Below are 17,647 nucleotides of genomic sequence, written 5' to 3' on the forward strand. Positions count from 1 at the left end.
TAGGGAAAACATTTGAGCTTTTAGTGGCTCTCAGATGGATCTTGCCACTGACGATATGTAGGAATGACATGCTTTCTGACCCCAAAACTAAAAATGTGGAGTCCAGGAGCGCCTGGGTGGCACAGTCGGTTAAGCATCCGACTTCAGCCAGGTCACGATCTCGCGGTCCGTGAGTTCGAGCCCCGCGTCAGGCTCTGGGCTGATGGCTCAGAGCCTGGAGCCTGCTTCCGATTGTGTGTCTCCCTCTCTCTCTGCCCCTCCCCCGTTCATGCTCTGTCTCTCTCTGTCCCAAAAATAAATAAACGTTCAAAAAAAAAAGAAAATTAAAAAAAAAAAAAGTTCAAAGCTTTAAAAAAAAAAAATGTGGAGTCCAGAAGTTTTTGACATTTGTTAAATCATGGAACAGTAAATAATATGGTTTCCAAATTACACAGCTCTCCTCATGGTTTATGTCATAAAACATTACAGTCTCCTGGATGCTTCCAATAGTGGTAATGGTGTCCACATCTGCCCTGGCTGATAATGAATTTGGTGCTTTGAAAAGTTCTATTATAGACCAAGGATTTGCTTTCTTGTTAAAAATTTAAGTATAAGTTCCTTCCACAGTAAACACTGAAATCAACTGCCCTGTGGGGAGCAGTTCAGGTGTTTTTTGTACACTTACAAGTGCACCTACCTGAATCTGCTCTGCCCCCAGTTCAGTCTGTCATTGTTTCTCACCAATCAGTGGCTACACCTGATCATTTGACTTTGTGCTTCACTGGATCCATATGAAGTTTTCTATCCACCAACCGCCAGCCTGTTAAACTTACTACTCCGTTATCTTCTTAGGTGTCCTGTCATAATCTGACCTTTGCACATATACAGCCTAGTGCAGCTGTGGTCCAGTGGACTATGTTCCAAGGCCTCTGGGATTTGTTGCCCAGTTCATATGTAACCAGTAGACGATGCTGGCTTTACTGCTTAAAAAGCAGGATGTGATTCTTGTGGCAGGTCCCACCCCATACCGGTGGGCACTCATCTTTTAATTTGACCTGAAGTCAGTGTGTTAATCTATAACCTATGCTTGTATTTGGTGTTACTCTTGAAGTTTCCCTGTGTCTAAGGCACCACGAAGATGATAGCTGTTGGATCTTGTTAATGTTACAACCACTTTAAATTTCTGGTGGTTCTCACCTGGCTTTGTACACTGATTGAAAAAAGCCTAGAGGCGCCTGGGTGGCTCAGTAGGTTAAGCATCCGACTTCGGCTCAGGTCATGATCTCACGGTCTGTAAATTCAAGCCCCGCGTCGGGCTCCATGCTGACAGCTCAGAGCCTGGAGCCTGCTTCGGATTCTGTGTCTCTGCTCTCTCTGCCCCTCCCCCGCACTTGCTCTGTCTCCATCTCTCTCTCTCAGAAATAAACATTAAAAAATTAAAAAAAAATAAAAGAAAGCCTAGAGATATAACTGCTGTGGACCAGCAGGATCGCTGTGCCAGTCACTGTGGCCACTTTCTCTTTTATGGTTAGTGGAGATATGGTTCATCTGAGATTGGCATTTGCACATTGCCCCATAAAATAGCGGAATGAAGTTCCGTATAACCTCTTGTATTCGTTTCTATTGCTGTATAGCAAATTACCACAAATTTAGAGGCTTAAAACAATGTATCTTAATTATCTCGGTTTCCGTGGGTCAGGAGTTCAGGTCGGGGATTCCTGGGTTCTCTGCTCAGTGACTTTACCAGGCTGAAATCAGCTGTGCCAGCTAGCTGTATTCTCATTTGATAGTCAGGGTTGTCTTGCAAGGTTGTTCAAGTTGTGGGCAAAATTCAATTCTTTGAGGTTGTAGAGCTGACACCCCCATTTTCTTGCTGGGGATTGGCCAGGGTCACACTCAGCTCCTCCAGGCTGCCTTCAGGGACTTCTTCAAAGCCAACAGGATAATCTCACCCACACTTCAAATCTCTCCCGTTAGGAAGGGCCTAGTCCCTTTTAAAGGCTCACCTGACAAAATTCAGGCCCACCCAGGATGATCTCCTTTGATACACTCAAATTCAACAGATTAAGGACCTTAATTATAACTGAAAGATCCCTCCACCTTTGCCATACAACTGTCACCTAACCATGGGAATGAAAGCCCAACATTTTCACGATGACCCTGTCGTGCCCAGAGGGGAGGGGATTACCCAGGGTGTGTACGCCAGGGAGCAGAATCTCGCCCTTCCTACCCTACCCTACCACATTTCCCTTTTCTGTTTGAAATCCTCATCATTTACACCACTGAGTCCAGAAACTTCATATTTTTTGTGCCTCTAGCGACATGCTGGAATTGTTAGAAGCATTTAAATCTTGGCATTCTTCTCATTTGCAACCAGCAATGGCCAAAAGGCACATGAGGGAGCTCAAGCAAATTTTGAAATGTTGATGCTTCTCCTTAGAATCCTATTAGATAAATTGGAACTATTTTTAGAAGAGTAGAGCCTAAACTGGTCCATCACCACTGGTCATCGCACCCCCAATAAATGCAATAGCAATAACACTGAATACCATCCCTAAGTTACTCCTAAGGCATATTTTGGAGATTTCTGGCCAAATCTCTCTGGAGATGCTGTGACTCTGTGTAGTAATAGTACCTAAAATAATAGCAATACATACTTTAAAACTGGGTAAGTATCTCCATGGATGTGATAGAGAACTAAAACTTGTAGCATAAGGGGGTGGGGGTGGGGGGCTGAAGTTTACGGGTTCCAAGGCTGGAGACAGGCAATGGTGGTAGTTGGGAGATTGACTCCCAAAAGATAATATGGATCACAAGCGTCCCACAAATGGAGAAGTGCCATAGCCTGGCTCACAGCCTGAAACACAGGGTTGGAGTAGAGTTTAAAAAGTCCTGGGTGCCATCCTGGATTGTCGTCTATATTAAGTTGCTACCTAGGGAATGAGAGAAGCAAGTCAGGGACACCTTCTGTTATGTATGGCATAATATCCACCCAAGACTTTGTAGCACTAATAGTTTATTATCACAAGGAAAAGAGACATTGGAAAACAGAGCACTCCCAGCAGTAGATGAGCTCTTGAAGGTTTATAAATTGCCTGTGGAAAGTAAAGAAAGAAAATAATCACACATTCCATTGCAATTGACTCCCGCTCAGAAAGCTCATGTTACCCCCAGGGTAATTCTGGTTGCAGACACAGAAGTGCAAAACACGTAGTTGGTAACAAAACACAGAGCTGTCAATTGAGCACTAGAAATAGAAGCCAATACTTCATACACTTGTTGAAAAACTGCAGTCACAGTAGTTGGAACTGTTCAGAGTTTGCAGGAGAGTACTTGGAGAATTGAAACATTGGAAGGTGGTTCTCTCTTAGAAAGGGCGCTGGACCAGGAATCATAAAGATCTGAGACCTGGTCCTGACTGTTACTAACTTGTGATCTCAGAGGACAGTCACTAACTACAACACCATGCACCTTATTTGGATTAGATTCCTTATTTGGAAAAGTATGGGTGGGGGGACTTAAGAAATTCTCAGATTCCTTCCACCTTCCAGAATATGATGATTCGTTAGTCTATGACTATATATAGAAGGAGAAAGATATTTATAACCCCTATGCGAAATGGGAAAACGCAAAAAATGATTCACTTTTTGCTACTTTGTATTTTCGTATTTGGTCTTTTGCCTCACTACTTTGACCCCAAGGTTAAGGGAAAATGAGAAGAAATGGCCTCCCAATACTTGATATAAAATCAAACAATTCTCAGCCAACAATTATTTCTGGAGAGACTATAACTCTTACATTAGCTCCATCCACAGCTACGCTGTCATCATGTTCTAAGAAGACTTGATCACATGCCACCCGTGTCTTTGGACAAGTTCATAAAATGAAATTAAAATTGTTATCATTTGAGATCCAGGCCGAAGCCGGAATGAAAAAGGAAAATATAAAAAATAATGATTTTGATGACCATTTCAAAGCGATGCTGTGAGAACCAGATGTGATTTCCCGCCAGCATCTGAGAGGCCTGACTTTTTCCTACACGATAGACTGGTAATCAAAATGAAAGTCAACAATGCTGAAACATATACAGATAGAGCGAGGTACAAATTGTATAGTAGAATACAGCAACTTGTTTCTAGATATTACAAAAGTCCTAAATGTTTTTTTTTTTAAATTCTAGTTTTGACAGTTTTATAAGTCTAAACACCATACCTGAGGAGAGAGAGGTGTATCTGATGTGTATATTTTTACCTTTTCAAAATTACCATTGTTCCCCTTTCCCATCCTCTTCCAAGTTATACAGTTTTCCCCTTCTGCACATTTTAATGAAACCCTTCCACCAGCACTGTCAGAAATAATGACAGCGTTTATTCCAGAGAATGGCAAACTCGTCAAAATGATACTACAGTGAGAACCCTTAACTGGGTAAATCACTATCGATATCACATGGATTCATTTCTGAAGGTGACGTCACTGATCGTGTGAAAATTCTCCAGGATCATTAATACAGACAATTATAGGATGATAGGTCAGTGCATAGAGTTTGTTCACAATCTATGAATAAGACCGAGGGGTTAATGAATGTCTGTTTAACTGCCAGACACGTGCTATCGGTTCAGAGACATTTCTTGTCAATTTTGAACCTAAAAAGAAGTGAGTATCTGACTACGGAGTGGACACCAAGCCTTAGAAGGAAGGCTTTCCCAGAAGGAAGGTGGAATGGATCCTCTTTTTGCTGCACTGATGTTTGCTTTAGTTGAGCACAGCCAACATCATCTGTGTTTTTCCGAACAACTACTACTCACGACTTTTTATACTATCTTGAATTCCTTGATAGAAGTTGGAGATGCAGCCAACTTATTGCAGTTTATTTTTAAACTGTTGTATTTCTCAGGGCACCTGGGTGGCTCAGTCGGTTAAGCATCCGACTTTAGCTTAAGTCATGATCTCACCTTTGGTGAGTTGGAGCCCCGCGTCAGGCTCTGTGCTGACAGCACAGAGCCTGGACCTGCTTCAGATTCTGTGTCTCCTTCTCTCTGCCCTCTCTCATTTATATTCTGTCTTTCTCTGTGTCTCAAAAATAAATAAATGAACAAACAAACATTGAAAAAAAAATTTTAACTGCTGTATTTCTCAAAAACTCGCCCAGAGTTTAAACTGATACAACTTTCAGAAGAGCAATTAGCATTATGCATAAAATTTTAAATGCACATACCTTCTAACCCAGTAGTTCTGCTGATCCTTTGAAAAAATTCATTAATATATAAAAAGATGTTCAATACAGAATTCACTCAGCAAATGCTTACTGTTCCAGACACTATTCTAAGCACTGGAGATAAGGCAGCACAAGACACAAAGACCCTTGCCCTAGCAGGGCTTACATATGACTGGAAGGAGACAGACAATAGACAATATACATAATAAATAGGAAATTATATAGAGGGCTAGAAAGTGTAAGTCTCTGAGAAACATAAAGTGGAGTAGGGAGCACAGGTTAAGGTTTTAAAATGGTGGTGAGGGATAGGTCTCAGGGAGGTGATAACGGAGCAAAGACCTGAAGGAGGTGAGGGAGTTGGCCGGGCATATATGAAAAACTTAAAACACCTCAAGTATCCATCCACAGAGCATGTTAGCTATTTGGATGTAGTGCAATGTAGATGTTTGGAAGAATAATCTATGCAACCATTAAGCTTTTTTTAAGGCTTGTTTATTTGTCTAGAGAGAGAGAGCACAAGAGAGGGAGGAACAGAGAGAGAGGGAGACACAGAATCTGAAGCAGGCTCCAGGCTCGCAGCTGTCAGCACAGAGCCTGACATGGGGTTTGAATTCACGAACCGTGAGATCTTGACCTGAGCCAAAATCAAGAGTCAGATGTTTAACTGACCGAGCCACCTAGGCGCCCCTCTATGCAACCATTAAAAAGAATGAGGTAGGGGCACCTGGGTGGCTCAGTCAGTTAAGCATCCAAGTCTTAATTTTGGGTCAGGTCGTGATCTCACAGTTCATGAGTTCGAGCCCAGTGTCGGGCTCTGCACTGACAGCACAGAGCCTGCTTGGGATTCTCTCTCTCCCTGTCTCTCTCTGTTATTCCCCTGCTCATGTGCCGTCTCTCTCAAAATAAATAAATAAGCACTGAAAAAAAAAAAAAAAAAGAATGAGGCAGATGAGTGTTGTAGGTCAGATGCCTGGGGGAGACACAGGCAGAAGTTAGGCTGTGGAGTTTCACTGTGAAGTGCTCTCAGGATCAAGCCTTGCAGGAGAGTGAAGGATTGGGAAGCAGAACTGGGCCATCAGAGAAGCTGAACTGCAATGCAGGTTTGTCAGAGGCCTCAGTTTGTCCCCTAGGGAGCGGCGGAGGGGGTGGGGGGTAGGGTCAGGATGACTCTCCAGAGATGTCCCCCATAATGCACAGGGCACCACACTCGGCCCCTACCACCACCTGCATGTGCCGTATGTTTTGAAGTAGAAGAAGCCTGGTCCGGAACACTTCTACATAGATATATGCTTTTTAAAAATGTTCTTGAGGGGCGCCTGGGTGGCGCAGTCGGTTAAGCGTCCGACTTCAGCCAGGTCACGATCTCGCGGTCCGGGAGTTCGAGCCCCGCGTCAGGCTCTGGGCTAATGGCTCAGAGCCTGGAGCCTGTTTCCGATTCTGTGTCTCCCTCTCTCTCTGCCCCTCCCCCGTTCATGCTCTGTCTCTCTCTCTGTCTTAAAAATAAATAAACGTTGGAAAAAAAAAAATTAAAAAAAAAAAAAGTTCTTGAAAAAAAATCACAAGAAACAAATAAGGGTTGTTATCTTTAGAAGGAAATGGGGGACCAGGGGCGCAGAGAGGAAGGTAGGGTCACTTAAAGTCTTTTAAGAGCTCCAAGCACTTTTCCTTTTTGAAGTTCCTCTTGTATCACAGCAAATGTAATGAAACACAGCCCTATGCCTCATTAAATATATAATTTACAGGGGCGCCTGGGTGGCTCAGTCAGGTTAGTATCTGACTCTTGATTTCAGCTCAGGTCGAGATCTCACGGTTTGTGGGATCGAGCTCCACGTCACGCTCTGTGCTGACAGTGTGGAGCCTGCTTGGGATTCTCTCTCTCAACCTCTCCTTCTGCCCCTCCTCCTCTTGTGCTCAAGCACTCGCTCTCTTTCGCTCTCTCTCAAAAATAAAATAAACATTAAAAACTTCTAAAGTAAATAAATACATAATTTACATATGACTATGTAAGAGTTGAATTCATTGGAACTGTGGCTGACCCATTGACCTAATATCACATTTTGAATACATTTAAGTAAGTATTGATTAATTTCTATTTCCAATTTGCATATTTTCCTTTCTGTCTTTTAGAAGCAACATTTTTTTTCAGGTCTTAAACGTTTCCATAGGCTTTTATAAGCTCATAGACTCTACTGTCTATTATGTTAGTAAGTCACCAGAAGTAGTCTAGGGAGAAAGAGGCTGGCCCACCTTCTGTTGTCTGTGATTCTAAACTCTTTGAATTTGGTAATATAAATGTTTTTGTTTTAAAAATCAACCAGGTAGATCAGGAAAGTGAAATTATGAGTTTTTTTTAAGTTTCTTTTATATATATCCATTTCTTAAAGAAAAATAAAGAAATGGAAAAGAAGGAAACATTGTATTAAAAATTAAAATAGGGGGAGTCCTCTGAATGAGTTAGCTGGTCCCCTGCGTGCATGGGCTTTACCATATGGGACCAGTAGAAAGTACTCATGGAGGGGCACCTGGGTGGCTCGGTTGGTTAAGTGTCTGACTTTGGCTCAGGTCGTAATCTCAAGGTTCATGAGTTCAAGCCCCACATCGGGCTCTTTGCTGTCTGTGCAGAGTCCACTTCGGATCCTATGTCTCCCTCTTTCTCTACCCCTCCTGGCTCATACTCTGTCTCTCAAAAATAAATAAACATTAAAAAAAGAAGAAGAAGAAAGAAAATACTTGTAGAGTCAGCCAGTCATCCAGGGTGCTGCAGAGAACTACTCTTGCTTCCCTAAGTTACCTCTTGGCAACAAATTAGTTTCTTCCTCCACAAAGAGGGGAGACCTCGCTTTAATGGGTTTTAATCTTGGTGGAACTCACAAAATAATGGCTTGGTGATATCATGTGCTTTTTGAGGGAAAAAAAAAATTAAACTGATGTATAAGATAACACCACACAGCATCTAGGATCTGTGCCTGCACAGCATGGGGATGATTCTAAAAACATCACACCTGCCAACCCCTGACTGAAAGGGGCAGAATTAGAAGAAGATTTCACTCCAGAAGTGGCCTTTGCCTTGCTGTCTAGTCAAGGTAAGGGAAGGCCAGTAATTTTAGCATAAGCTAGTTTTTTAAAAATAAAAAATCAGATCAAGGATCTGATTTCCAAGAAGTTATAGAAATGGGACTAAAATGACATTTAATCCACTGTAAATGGCATATAAAACTTTCTTAATATAGCATAATGGTTAAGCGTGTAAATTCTAGAGTTAGGACTGGGTTCAAAACCTGCCTCTGCAGGTTTGGGACCATGGGCAAATTATTTCATGTCACCAATATCTCAGTTTTCTCCATTGTGAAACAGGCATAATAGTATCCCTTATCTCATAGTGAGAAGATTAAATGAGATAATTTACTTTACTAGAAATAACTAGTCCAGTGCCTGGGACATAGTAAGTGTTCAAAAAATGTTGGCCGATACCAAGGGTATCATGTATTTCTCCTTGGTGATTTTACAGAACCCTGGGAGATAGATGTTACAATCCCCCTTTCGAAGAAGACACAACAGTAGAGACTCAGAGGTTAAGTAACTCATGTAGATCACACAACTAATAAATGATGGAACCAAAATTCCTCCACAAGACTCCAGACTCCTAAGTTTAAGATGTTTACCACTAGGGTATAGGTGAGAAATTAAACACCAGCCAATCATTTAACATTTGCTTTAAAATGATACCATATCACAGCATATGTACAACATTATTTTGTTTTTCATTTATTTATTTATTTTTTATTAGAGAGAGAGCAGGGGAGAGGGGCAGAAGGAGAGAGAGAAAATATTAAGCAGTCTCCATGCTCAGCACCAGAGCCGGTCATGGGACTTGATCCTACAACCCTGGAACCATTCCCTGAGCCAAAATCAAGAGTGGGGTGCTCCACTGGCTGAGCCACCCAGGCGCCTCATTGTATAACATTCTTATCTTCTTTGCAATACTCACCTATTTTTGCTGCAATAAGTCCAGGGGTAAAGGATATTCCATCTTTAGACCCATGGAATTTGAAGGAATTTCATTTCTTTGAGGATACTTAGGGTTCACAATGATGTGTGAGGAATCCATAATTATACACTATAGTATTATTCGTATTTGTTGTTGTTGTTTTTCTGCTATTGGTAGAACCTAATCAGTATCTCTGAGAATGAATCCCTCACAGTCAAAAGGCAAAAATGATTCCATATATTACTTCCTTGTTCTGGGCACTAGATGTCACACTAAGTAAAGTTTTAGAAGTTATTCTTCAAAGTAGGGTGTGGCATCATTAAACCTTATCTGTGAAGAACCATAGCTTTCTAATTTTAGTAGAATGCACTAATGATGTACTTTCACTAACAAAAGAATTCAGAAAGAATATCAGAAAATATAATTGGGGCAAACTTAAATATGTGCAATTCTTTGTATATCAATTATACTAAGGAAAGCTGTGGCAGTATGGGGGGGGGTATGGATGGGTGTGTGTGTGTGTGTAAGTGAGTGTGTGCATAGGTGTGGGTGTGTAGATGTGTGTGTGTACGTGAGTGTGGGTGTATAGGTGTGTGTGTGTGTTTATGAGTGGCTGGAGTAGCAACGTAGTGTCATGTGTATTAAACAGACACATCCCATTTATCTGAACACAAAAATGGTATTTCCTTCCAGAAACAAAGTAACTTTTCTAGAGGCAATTTATGGGGACATACCCCTAATCATGTATGTTCTGAGATGGTGAGAAGCTGTTCTTCCCTAGGAAAAGAATCAGAGATGGTCCTCACGTGAAAGGGGTATAAAAGGCGAAATAGGAGATAATGACAGTGTGGTCCATTAAATCCTGCATGTTCTCAAGGAAGGATGTGGAATCATCTTTCTTATATGGCTTTCTCAAAGAAAATGTAGCAGACTCCTCCCTGTCTTCTCCAACTCAGTTATGCCTTTATGTTAGCCCTCAGAAATCTCAATGAGAATCCTATTTGAGATTTGTATGTATATTCTTTCCTTTTGGAAAATATGTGTGTTTTTAAAATATGGCAAGTAATATGGACTCATACGTAAATAGGCTAGATGGTATCTTGTAACTTGAAGGTGTTACTGAAACTTCAATAAATTTCCATTGAAATGCTTGGAATTTACTAGAAGCTAAAGAGAATGAGTTCAAGCCTTAGTTTTAGCAGTTATAGGTCATGTTTGTTCCAAGTAACTTGATAATGAATTTGAACTGTATCTAATGAGCTGCGCATGAATATAGGCATATGTTTCTTGTGAAATTAATGTTTTAAACATTGTAAATAATGTTATTTAAGTTTCCCTGTTTTCTAGATAGTGTATAATGACAGGTGGTTTCCACTGGATGTAATTAGTCCTCTGGTAAATATTAGTGCCCTGATTATGTTAAGATCACTCTGATAAATAAAGTTACAACTGATAAAATACTACTATTTGGGTTTGGGAGTCATCTGTGTCTTTCTCTTATTCAGGAGATGGACAGTGGGTCATTTTAATGGTGCCTTCTAAGACTAGGTGGTTCTCTTTGGCTCTCAAATCCTGCCATGACATGGGATTTTTTTCCCCCACATATTAATATTGCTGCTGCCTTTGGTTTTAGCAACTGATGTTGCCTGGGTCCCTGGCAAAATCGTTTTCCCTTTCTTCCTGTGATGCTAAGGGGGAGGTGAGTGCTGGGACAGTGGCATCCCAGGCTGTTTCTCCAAAAGAACTCAAAAAGCCATTTTAGGACAGTCAGTAGACCATTAATTTTTGTGTTCAGTGGAAACTTGAGAAAAGCTGTGGTTCATCATGGGGGCCTCTAAGGAGAAAAATTAATTGGTCCAGAATAAAATGTAGCCAAGACTATTTCTCTGTCAGGCCAGGGGTTGTTTGTGTGTGTGGCACACGGTGCTTGGATGAAGAGGTCAGCTCTGTGTTTACCAAATAGTTATTGAACACCCACTGTGCTGGGCTCTGGAGACTATAGGCATCTTGGCCCTGCTCAGATGGCGTAAAGCCAGTGACCTCCAGCCTGGCCGACGACTGTAGGAGCTTGCATGCAGACCGTTACTGCTTAGGACAACTGGCAGAGCCACTGGGTGCTCTTCCTGGTTTGCTCACTGATTGGACTTTTGATTTTGACATGTCAGCTCCAGACCTTGCACTCTCCGCACTGAAAGAATGACTAACACTTTGAAAGAGCATGCTGGGCCTCACCCGATTTCAGTTCGGTGACTATTAATTGAGTGTCTGTGACCGGGCTAGGCCTGCAAGGAATTCAAAACTGAATGATGCATGCCTGTTTTGAGGAGTTTAGAAGAGAGTAAAGAGGAAAAGACAGGGATCCTATTCACAGATATCTTGGATTTGGAATCCCAGGTTGCTAAGCAGACCGTCTGAGAAACAAATGAGAGGGATTGCAAAGTCCATGCTGTTAATCACTACATGCTCTTGCAACCGGGGTATACGCCTACAGCTTACAACAGCTCTGGAACATGAGCTATCGAATTGCAGACTGTGGGTTTCTATTGTATTGGGAACGGTATTTTTATTTCCTGGCAGGTCATGGATTGACAGCAGTCAAGGAAAAAGCAGGAGCCACACTACGGATTCATGGTGTAAACTCCAGCTCTTCTGAAGGGGCCCAACCTGATACCGAAAGTGGAGTCCCTCAAAGTGAGCGATCTGTTTATCTGGGGGCTTCTTGGACTTCAGCTGTATCGCACTATGTGCGCAAATAGAAGATTTCTAAGTCCGGATCAGTAGACTGAACTCTAAGAGGATGTTTCTCTCCTTACTAGCAGATGTGGCCACAGATCAGAGTCCCACAGAAAGCCCACCCACTTCTCCCTCATCCGGGTCTCGGGGCATGCTGTCCGCCATCACCAATGTGGTTCAAAACACAGTAAGTCGTTAGCTGCTTTCTCTGTTTTCCCTGGTCTCTCCCAGTGCCTTCTTTCGATATCTGTGTTTACCCGTGACCTAGATACATCAGAGAAAAGATGGTCTTGCTCATAACTTCGGACTATGGTTTTGTTATGCTTTCTCCTACAGAGTAGGCGTAACCTTGGCACCAAAATAATAAGAGCAAATGAAATACATTTTATGTTTAAAAGAAAGGACTGCTCAGAAGGAACGTTTTCAGTCTGCTGTAACAGTGTCCTTTCCAACAGCTGCAAGGACAGCCTCCGGCTGGGGAGGAGAGAGGGCTCTTTCTTAGAGCGGAGACAGCTGGTTTTCTTCGATGGTCTATGTTTCTTTTTTTTAAAAATTCTTTTTAACGTTTATTTATTTTTGAGAGAGAGAGAGACAGAGCATGAACGGGGGAGGGTCAGAGAGAGGGAGACACAGAATCTGAAGCAAGCTCCTGGTTCCAAGCTGTCAGCACAGAGCCCGACGCGAGGCTCGAACTCACAGACCGCAAGATCATGACCTGAGCCGAAGTCAGCCGCCCAACCGACTGAGCCACCCAGGCGCCCCAGGTCTATGTTTCTTAATCTTCAATTTGAAGATTATAAAGCCATTCAGATACCAAAAAAAAAAAAAAAAAAAAAAAAATGCTGGTAAGGAATTGGAAACAACATCCCGAGATGTTTCTGAAGTGTTTCCAGATAACTAAGACCAACATTTTTCCCCCATCTTAACCTCCCATTCCTACTCTCCCCATTCCTTAAATAACCCTAAGTTTATCCCCTGCCCCAGATCCCTGTCTGCCTCTTCAAGAAGCTCATTATTGGCAGCAAAACACTGATGAATAATGAAAAAGCGGGGAGACACCCCAGATGAGATGATACAGCTAGCCGGTCTTCAGTGTCAGGAAGAAAAGGTTTTTTTCTGCTGTGTAAAAACCAACCAACTACTTTTTCTAGAAGTATAGTTGATGTCCAATTTATTCATTCATTCATTTAAAAAACAAAAAGGTGGGGGCACCTGGGTGGCTCAGTCAGTTAAGCGTCTGACTTTGGCTCAGGTCATGATCTCACCGTTGGTGAGTTCGATCCCTGTGTCAGGCTCTGTGCTGACAGCTCAGAGTCTGGAGCCTGCTTGGGATATTCTCTCTCTTTCTCTCTCTCTGCCCCTCCCTTGCTCACGCTTTGTCTCTCTCAAAAATAAACATTAAAAAAAACTTAAAAGAAAAAAAGGTAATCAGCCCTCACTATGTGCCAGGAACTATGCTAGATGCTGGGCATATGTGGACAAACAAGAGGGCACAACATCCTGGAAGACAGAGCCAACTCAAAGGTGAGTACAGTGCAATGTGGGAAGAAGAGGAAGCTGTGGACACACATGTGAAGTCGTCTTACCGGACTTTGGGGTCAGAGCATGCCAGAATTAGAAAATGCGTGCTCTCCTCCTTGCAACTCAGGGCCCTCTAGACTAAGTAGGCTGAATGAGAAGCAGCAAATGTGTTTTAGGAGTCAAACAGCAACACATGTCCAGTATGCCTACATGTGGAGGGGGTCGGGTTGGGGATGGGGCGGAGCTCTTTCATATCCCCGGTTATAAGAAATGAATTCATCGTCTCCCTGAGTGACAGCGCAGGGCACTCTGAGTTTGTCTTCAGCACCCTCAATTCCTTTTTGCGTTCTCTCCTACCTTCTGATACTTTCTTTTCCCAAGTTCCAGACATTCCCACCAGCTTTGCCCTTAATCAAAGTCTCCATGTCCTTCTTTCTCCCATTTTATTCTCTACTGAAGTAATCCCTCGTAGAATATTAAAAGACATAAATCAAATCATGCAAAAGTATGAATTGTGATATCCCATAGTCCTTCCACAATATACGTGTGTTAAAATCTGTTTTCTGATGTGAATATTGAATGGCCCCCAAATCTGAAAACAGCGTCTAAATGTCCAAGATGGAAATGCCTACTAAAGTATATTAATTCAGCGAAGTCTAATATTGCTAATGAAGCAAAAATTATGAAGATTGGAAAATGTACACAGGCAATAATATCTTAATAAAATATAATGTGTATAGTTCATGTAAGGCAGAAAAAACACAGATGTGTGCATAGTATAATTGCAGTTGTGTAGTTGGAGTATATGAACAGAAGCTGTAAAGAAATGTAAGCAGTTCTATTTATATGAACAGTTTATGTGAGTAAATCTTGGTTGTTTTGATCTTTCTTTTTTAAGGAAAACAATGGCTGACAAGAGGATTTGCAGGATCACTGTATGATGGAACAGTTTCTAAAGGCAGCCGTATATGGAAATCAACCTGTCTTATTTCATGAATATACTAATTATAGGCAGTTATTGCTAGTTTCTGAAAGTATGCAAGGGCCATCTGAAACAGCCTGAGGGTCCCATACTCCAAGGCCCTAGATTAAAGAATTTGCTAAATTGGCAAGAGTATTTGACATTTTAATAGACTGCTCCAAACAATTCTGTTACTCAGGTTAACATTCTTTCAAACAAAAACAGTAATGGGATCACCTATTAATTTCATGTCTTAGATACGTATTCTATTCATACACATAGAGCCAGTAAAAATTAATCCCAAATATGCTTTGGTTTTTCCTAAGCATCCTTTTTAAATAATATTGTATGCCCTACAAATTATATGCCATATGTCCTTCCAAGGAAAAGAAAACAGCATTAAGTGGATGTTAAATCCCTGATGAGAAAAAATTGTGACTTCATATTGATTTTAATATTTGCACATAGTGCCTTCTGCGAGTTTCTGACTGCTGTGAAATTGCAAAAGGCAAAAGCTAATCTCATGTGATTATCTCATCTGCAGGGTAAAAGCGTCTTAACGGGCGGTCTGGACGCTCTGGAATTCATTGGTAAGAAAACCATGAATGTCCTTGCGGAGAGTGACCCAGGCTTTAAGCGGACCAAGACACTCATGGAGAGAACCGTTTCCTTATCTCAGGTGGGATTAAATACTTTTGCCATCCTTTCTTTCAGTCAGTAAAGTAAATACCTTTTTATTTATCTTTTTTAATAGGTATTTTAAAGCATGTGATTTAAATTCAAATGACCTAAGACAGTAGAGAATGAAAATTGAGTTTCTAATGCACCTGTTCCCCAGCCACTGGGTTCCTCATGGGAGGCAAACGCTATTAACAGCTTCTTATGGATTCTGTCAGAATTATCATATAGCTATAGATATGGGTATAGACATAGACAGAGATACAGATACATATATACTTTTGCAGACAAATGGTAGCATGCTAACCACACCCATTTGTACCTTGCTTTAATCACTTAATAATTTCTTGAAGATTATTACATTTTTGCCATTTGTCTTAGTCCACACAGGCTGCTACAACAACATATAAGACTAGGTTTCTTATAAGCTACAAACATTGATTTCTCATAGTTCTGGAGGCTGGGAAGCCCAAGATCAAGGTGCTGGCAGATTTCAGTGTCTGGTGATGGCCCATTCCTGGTTCATAGATAGCCATCTTCTCGTCTTCTCGCTGTGTCTTCACATGGTAGAAGGGGCAAGAAGCCCTGTGGGGGCTCTTTTATAAGGACACTAATCCTATTCATGAGGGCTCCACCCTCATGACCTAATCCCTTCCCAAAGGCCCTACTTCCAAATACCATCACATTGGGGATTAGGTCTCAACCTATGAATTTGGGGAGCGGGGCACCGGGGTGGCTCAGCTGGTCGTGTCCAACTTCAGCTCAGGTCATGATCTTACAGTCCTGTGAGTTTGAGCCCCATGTCAGTCTCTGCACTGACAGCTTGGAGCCTGGAGCCTTCTTCAGATTCTGGGTCTCCCTCTCTCTCTCTGCCCCTCCCCCACTGTGTGCTTTTGCACACACGCACGCTTTCTCTCTCTCTCAAAAATAAATAAATAAACTTAAAAAATGAATTTTGGGGGGACACAAGCATTCGGTTGAAAGCATCATTGTATGTATTCCAGCTCTACTACTTTCTAGCCACATGACCTTGAGCAGGTTACTTAATTCTTCTGTGCCCTGGTTTACTCGCCTGTGCACTGGGTGCAACATCAATACCTACTGATAGCTTTGACGTAAAGATTCAGTGAGTTGGAAGAGTACTGGACTCTTAGCAAACACTCAGGAACGGTAGTTATTGTTGTTGTATTACTGTGTGTCAATATAATAGGTGGAAATGGCATCTCATTGGAATTTTAATTTATAGTCCTCTTACTATGTGCAAGGATGGGCCTCTCTTCTCACACTTCAAGTTTTAAAGTTTTCCAACCCTCCTTGGGAAATACGATATGAAGAATTGAATCTGTGGGGCACCTGGCTTGTACAGTCGGTAGAGCATGCGACTCTTGATCTTGAGGTCATGGGTTTAAGACCCATGTTGAACGTAGAGCTTACTTAAAAAAAAAAAAAAAAGAATTTAATCTGTGTTTTGCTTACCTATAGTAGTTAAAGAACTTAAAAGTAATATTTATTTTCTTTTCCAAGTATAAAACCCTAATAGTGAACTTGCTTTTTCGGACGGCACATGCCCAGTTCATGCTCCACAGTGCGGACATGCTCCTGGTCCCTTCCTCTGTAACAGGCAGATATGCCAGGTCTGTCTCTGCCTTCCTGAAATCAGGAGCAGCTGATACAGCCCCAGATTTCATAAATTTCATAGGCTCAACACTAGGAAGTCCTGGCTCAACACTAGGAAGCCACTAAGGAGCCATCACTGACATCATGTTAGTGGCATTTCCTGAAAAGCTTTTGTTTTAAGCTATTTCCTCTGGTCTCTTCCAGAGTAACCTTCATATAACCACTCTGATATTATAGCTCAGGTCAGGACTTGGCAGGATCATCTAAACCACCAGCCTACTGATCCTGCAAAAGAAAATACATTTGTATTAATCAGATAATTAATACCAGATGTTGCAAAATGAAAATGAAACTAAAACACCAACCCCCAAGGATCGATGTGGCTAAGAGCAAAAAAATCTAACTTTCGCTCCTGCAGCGTGAATGTCCCTGTTCAGGGACTCTCTAGATAGCTCTTTTCTGAGTCCATTATCTTGTGGATCTGCCGTCCTAAAATCTTTACTTCCAGCCTCATAGAAGGGGAAGGAATATGGGAGGGCCCGGTAGGTAGGACACTTTAGGACTTCTCCCTGGAAGTGATATACGTCACTTTACCCTCATTCCTTTGGCCAAAACTTCCACAGAGTCTACCTAATTCAACTCAAGGGGCTGAGAAATATAGTTCAGTTATGTGTCTAGGACGGAAAGGGTATTTGGTGAGCATGTAGGAATATTGTTGCCACAGGACTTATATATAAAATTTATATAGATACATATGTACATACTATATATTATATATACACATGTACCTACCTATAAGCCTATATATGTGTCTATATATAAGTATATATGTATAGATATAAATTTCATTCTAGTTAAGAAGGTGATAATGTGGGGGAAATGTGACCAAGTCCAGAAACTGGCTAACTATGCTTCTTTGGCTGAAATTCACATACCTCTAAAATGGAGAATTTCA

At 41.6% G+C, this 17,647-nt stretch overlaps 1 protein-coding gene across 2 annotated transcripts in view; it reads left to right on the plus strand.

Annotated features, from left to right (window-relative positions):
* The window catches only part of FAM114A1 (family with sequence similarity 114 member A1), a 68,696-nt gene that overhangs the window by 23,401 nt on the left and 27,648 nt on the right, over positions 1-17,647 (plus strand). The window contains exons 4-6 of one of the 2 annotated variants that reach the window (XM_047091481.1): positions 11,760-11,873; positions 12,002-12,102; positions 14,942-15,076. In XM_047091481.1, coding sequence (XP_046947437.1) covers positions 11,760-11,873; positions 12,002-12,102; positions 14,942-15,076 — 350 coding nt within the window. Of the gene's footprint in view, positions 1-11,759; positions 11,874-12,001; positions 12,103-14,941; positions 15,077-17,647 lie in introns of those variants that run through there. The other variant, XM_047091482.1, reaches the window with a different exon arrangement.

The sequence above is a fragment of the Lynx rufus genome, unplaced genomic scaffold, assembly GCF_022079265.1.
Source record: "Lynx rufus isolate CCGP_SWC_20201006 ecotype Redwood Valley unplaced genomic scaffold, mLynRuf1.p SCAF_3, whole genome shotgun sequence".
Classification (NCBI taxonomy): Eukaryota; Metazoa; Chordata; class Mammalia; order Carnivora; family Felidae; genus Lynx; species Lynx rufus.